Raw genomic sequence first — 5,563 nt, forward strand, 5'->3', positions numbered from 1 at the left:
TGTGAGTCAGTGCCTGTTTTCGGGATTGTTAAGGGGAGCTGTTTGACATGGGTAATGTCCTCTTGGCCACTTTCTGTGTGGCGCCGTACCGTGCCCCCGGCAAGTTGCTTGTGCGCGGGAAGGGCAGTGCCGCCCATTTTAGCGGGCACGACAAGCCTCTGCCCTCCCCCCACCGAGCTCGGCTCCGATTGTGCGGGTGTAGTTTGGGCCTTGCCCAATGACGTCTTGCCCCTCTTTGCCCACAGGTGGTTGCGGGCTTACGAGAGCGCCCTCTCCTTTCACTTCAGCAACTACTTTGTGGGCTTCCTGTCGGAGACCACCGCCACGCTGGCAGGAGGGGGATTCACCGAGCAGAAGGACAATATGAAATGGTAGGTACGCCTCGCAGCGGAGGAAGTGGGGGCAGATTCTGCCCCTGCTCGCTCTTGTCCGTGGCTGTGACGGGCCGCGCCATCGCCTCTGGGGCGGACGCCCATGGCTCCAAGTCCCATTCTAGAGACTCGAACACACAAATCAAGCTGGCGTTGCCCAGGGTGGAGCTGAGGGAGCGCCGCACTGTCGGAGGGTCAGTACTGAGGGAGCGCCGCACTGTCGGAGGGTCAGTACTGAGGGAGCGCCGCACTGTCGGAGGGTCAGTCCTGAGGGAGCGCCGCACTGTCGGAGGAGCAGTCCTGAGGGAGCGCCGCACTGTCGGAGGAGCAGTCCTGAGGGAGCGCCGCACAGTCGGAGGGTCAGTACTGAGGGAGGGCCGCACTGTCGGAGGGTCAGTACTGAGGGAGCGCCGCACTGTCGGGAGGGTCAGTACTGAGGGAGGGCCGCACTGTCGGACGGTCAGTACTGAGGGAGGGCCGCACTGTCGCAGGGTCAGTACTGAGGGAGCGCCGCACTGTCGGAGGGTCAGTACTGAGGGAGCGCCGCACTGTCGGGATGGTCAGTACTGAGGGAGCGCCGCACTGTCGGGAGGGTCAGTACTGAGGGAGCGCCGCACTGTCGGGAGGGTCAGTACTGAGAGAGACTGGGTGGTGTTGGAGGTGCTGCCGGAGAAGACAAGGCCGTGTTATAGATGCAAGCCCTTACAGACGTGCTCCCTCACACAGCCGCTGACCCTTGCTCTCTGTTTTTAGGGATCTTGTGGTGTCGCGGCCCTGGAATGTGGAGCTGCCTCGATCGATGGTGGAAGTCGTGAGCAGCTGGAATGTCCCGATGTCACGCTGGCTGAATTCCTGTACGTAACACTCAACCCAGTCCCCCACGCCGTCCCTCCCTGTTATCCTACCCCCCCCGCCCCCACCGATTCTGCACACTTGACTGCTCCCTGTGCTCGCGAGTTCCACCTTCTCCCCACTCCCCAAGGAAAGAAGTTTCTCGTGAATTCCCGATCGGATTCGCCTTAGATTGATGGCACCCCTTCCCCCCACCCCCCCCCCCCCCCAGTTCTGGTCTCCTGCCACACGTTCATTCACAGATTACTAACAGATGATGATCCGTCCGTTTGGAAACCCGCCTGCAACGAGCTCCCCGCGATTCGCGAGCGGATTAAGAGTCACTGAATTAACATCGGGACAGGGAGTGAAGGTGGGGACGACGATTTAAAAGGTCATTCCCAGCCGCGGTGTTAATTAAAAGGTAACCAATTCTGTTTGCTAACGGCCTTTTTTTTTTTCTTCTTTGCCCCCCCCCTTTCCCCCAGATGTGTTTCAAAGCGCCCTAACCTTGGGGACGTTCCCGGCTGTTCTGGTCACATACACCGCCAGTGCATTGCTGCACGTGAGTATTGAACCCTTTCGCCTGGGGACAGCGGGTTAAGGGGTTTCCTGGGACAGTGGAACGTGACTAAGCAATGGCTCCCATTTGGCCGCAGCGCAGTCAGTGCAAGTGGCGCACAGTGTAATGCTCAAGCCTCGTATTTGCGAACAGACGGAGGGGCGTTCAGCGCTCAGTGCGTGGGATTCCGTCCTTTAAGCTTCCCAGTTGTTCCCTGCTCTCCTGTCTCCACTCCCCCCCCGCCCCTGCCTCCGGCCACAACTGATGTTGCCCTAGTGGAATTCACTGACTCGTGTCGTTTTCTCTTAGGGTCTCAGCTTCCACCTTGGCGCTGTCCTCATCTCACTGGGATTTATCACCTACGTGGAGCACGGTAAGAACCCAATTCCCATCGCCGTGCCTTCAGCTGCCTGGGGCCCTAAGCTGTGGAATTCCCTCCCTAAACTTCTCCGCCCCTCTCTCTCTCTCTCTCCCCTCCTTTAAGACGCTCCTTAAAACTGACCTCTTCGACATCCGGGTGAAGAAATTTCTCCCCGTCTCGGGTCTGAAACGGCCGAGCCCTCACCCCGGGACTGCGAGCCCGGTGTTCTCAACTCTCCAGCCTCTCGGCATCGACCCAGTCAAAACCCCTTTCGAACGTTTCAGTGAGATCACCGCTCATACTTCTCAACTCCAGGGAACGTAGACCTCATCTACTCGACCTTTCCTCGTAGGACAATCCAGTCACCCCAGGAACCAGTCTAGTGAACCTTCACTGCACTCCCTGTAGGGAAAGTATATCCTTCCTCAGATAAGGAGACCAAAACTGCCCACAGTACTCCAGGTGTGGTCTCACCACTGCCCTGTATGCTTGCAGCAAGACTTCCTTACTCCTGTACTTCACTCCCCTTGTAACAAACTCCATCTCCTTATACGGCGCGATGTTAAGCTTCATTTCTGGCAGCACTGATTGTCGCTATTTAAATGCACGTTTTTGTTTCAGTGCTCAGGAAGAGGTTGGCTGCTATATTCAGTGCCTGTATTCTCGCCAGGAGATGTTCAGGGTCCTGTTCACACTACAATAAATCGGTGAGTGACGTAACCGAGCCCTCCTCCAAATCCGGGCTAAACTCAGTGGTGAGAGTCTGCGTGCGCAGGACCCGTCACCCCGCCCAGTGAGAGTCGGCGTGCGCGGGACCCTCCCCCCCCCCCCCAGTGAGAGTCAGCGTGAGTGTTGAGAGTATGTTTAGAATATGTGTTTTTACAGCTGGGAAGCGGGATTGAAATAACTTCTAAGATTGTGCAGACCTGTGGGACTGGGAATATGCTAGCTGATCCCTTAAACTCTAAAAGTTATCCCTTCTCTCTCTCTCTCTCTCTCTCTCTTCCCAACTCACCCCGCCCCCCAACAGAATCTCATGGTCCGTCTGACGAACCTCCTCTTTGGATTGCTCAGCATCTTCTACCTCACCTACCTGGGATCGTTTTTTGATATCGATGTGGAGGAAGAGGTGGAGGAGGAGGTAATATTCGGAACAGCGGAGAGGGAGGGGACCCCGCTGCGCTGCGCGCGGGGGGGGCCTTTCGGTCAGAGGTTGACGCCGCGCGCTGCGCTCGGCTCGAGGAGTCGGCTGCGGGCTCCCGCGGAGGCCTTGGCCGGGGATAATCTCGCTTGGGTCGGAATCGCTGGCTGGCGCCGAGGGGGGGGGCTCGACCGCTGAGATTCCTGCGGCCCACTCGCCCCAGCCCCAGGTCGAGGAGGAGGCCCGGCGGGGTGGTGGGTGGGTGTGCGGGCTGCCGAGGTAAACCGGATAAAAGGCTGCTGCTGCCATTGGCCTGCAAAAAAAGGAGCGTCGGGCGGGACCTGGCCGTGGCGCCCCACCCAGTCGAATAGCTGGCTGCCAGCTAACCCCAACCCCGCCAGACGACTGACTTTTCTGCCTTTTGCCTCCGCAGGGATACGGAATGTCCTTCATCCAGAAGTGGCAGGAGCTGGGCTGGGCCGGTCACTGGGTGACCTGCGGCCTCTGGGTCTTCTACCGGCTGCTGGGCTGAATCCCCAGGGCCCACCCAACACCCCACACCGAGCCCGGCGACCGGACGACATCACACCGCGAGGGTTGGTGGGGTGGGGGGGCTGCCTTCACTCTGACTCTGGGGCCTCCCCCTTCCGGATCCTGTACGGTCCTTTCTCAAAGAAAACCGGGACTTGCTTCCTGCCGCGATGGCTCCTTTGTCCCCCCCCTCCTGGAACAGAACCCCCCCCCGGTTAATTTTTGTTATCGGGAATTTCTGTATCTGTGGTGACTTTTCCCTCTCCCAGCCTTTCCCCGTGCTCTCTCTCTACCACTGTTACACACCTTCCACCCCAGTCGTACGGATACACAAACAGGAGCTGGAGGAGGCCATTCGGCCCCTCGGGCCTGCTCCGCCATTCAGTAAGATCATGGCTGATCCTCTACCTCAACTCCTCCCTTTCCTGCCCCCCTCCCCGTGCCCCTCGATTCCAACAATCTTATCGATCTCGGTCGTGAATATACTCAACGACGGATCATCCACAGCTCTCTGGAGGGGGGTGGGTAGAGAATTCCAAAGATTCATGACCCTCCGAGTGAAGAAATTTCTCGCCGTCTGAGACTGTGACCCCCCCCCCCCCCGTGTTCGAGACTCTCCAGTGGGCTCTCTGACCTTCTCGCTGTTCCCTCCCTTCACAGTATTCCCGGTCGCACTGGCAGTTGCCTGTACGTAAGACTTTCTTCCTGAGAAATTTGGATGAGTTCCATTTCCCCACCGGAAACACTCCTGATCAGATAACCTGTTTGTACTGTCAATTCTGAGCCGCCAAAAGTGGCCAGTGTATTTATACTGGAATGTAGCAGAACCATTTCGATACCTCCTCGTCTCTCTGTTTCTTGTGAGGTGGGGGGAGGCAGAGGGAAAATGCTTTGAGTACACCCTCCGTGTCGCTTTCTCGGATTGCAACCTGACCAGTCCCTCACCCGTGTCCCATCACCGTGTTGGGGAATCGCAGACACAGACCCACGTCACATCACCGTGTGGGGGAATCACAGACACAGACCCACATCCATCACCGTGTGGGGGAATCACAGACACAGACCCACGTCACATCACCGTGTGGGGGAATCACAGACACAGACCCACATCCATCACCGTGTGGGGGGAATCACAGACACAGACCCACGTCCCATCACCGTGTGGGGGGAATCACAGACACAGACCCACGTCCATCACCGTGTGGGGGAATCACAGACACAGACCCACATCCATCACCGTGTGGGGGAATCACAGACACTGACCCACATCCGTCACCGTGTGGGGGAATCACAGACACAGACCCACATCCATCACCGTGTGGGGGAATCACAGACACAGACCCACATCCGTCACCGTGTGGGGGAATCACAGACACAGACCCACATCCATCACCGTGTGGGGGAATCACAGACACAGGACCCACATCCATCACCGTGTGGGGGAATCACAGACACAGACCCACGTCCATCACCGTGTGGGGGAATCACAGACACAGACCCACGTCCATCACCGTGTGGGGGAATCACAGACACAGACCCACGTCCATCACCGTGTGGGGGAATCACAGACACAGACCCACGTCCATCACCGTGTGGGGGGAATCACAGACACAGACCCACGTCCATCACCGTGTGGGGGAATCACAGACACAGACCCACGTCCATCACCGTGTGGGGGAATCACAGACACAGACCCACGTCCCATCACCATGCGGGGGAATCACAGACACTGACCCACGTCCCATCACCATGCGGGGGAATCACAG

At 58.2% G+C, this 5,563-nt stretch overlaps 1 protein-coding gene across 1 annotated transcript in view; it reads left to right on the top strand.

Moving 5' to 3' along the window:
* LOC137358420 (protein-serine O-palmitoleoyltransferase porcupine-like) overlaps positions 1–4,635 on the top strand; it is a 9,790-nt gene extending 5,155 nt beyond the window's left edge. Inside the window, 8 exon segments of the mRNA XM_068024377.1 lie at positions 59–90; positions 203–371; positions 1,125–1,225; positions 1,691–1,767; positions 2,074–2,137; positions 2,747–2,832; positions 3,156–3,266; positions 3,700–4,635. Of these exon segments, the coding sequence (XP_067880478.1) occupies positions 59–90; positions 203–371; positions 1,125–1,225; positions 1,691–1,767; positions 2,074–2,137; positions 2,747–2,832; positions 3,156–3,266; positions 3,700–3,798 (739 nt within the window). The 3' untranslated portion in view covers positions 3,799–4,635.
* The last annotated feature ends 928 nt before the right edge of the window (positions 4,636–5,563 follow it).

Source organism: Heterodontus francisci, chromosome 49 (genome assembly GCF_036365525.1).
Source record: "Heterodontus francisci isolate sHetFra1 chromosome 49, sHetFra1.hap1, whole genome shotgun sequence".
NCBI classification, from domain to species: Eukaryota; Metazoa; Chordata; class Chondrichthyes; order Heterodontiformes; family Heterodontidae; genus Heterodontus; species Heterodontus francisci.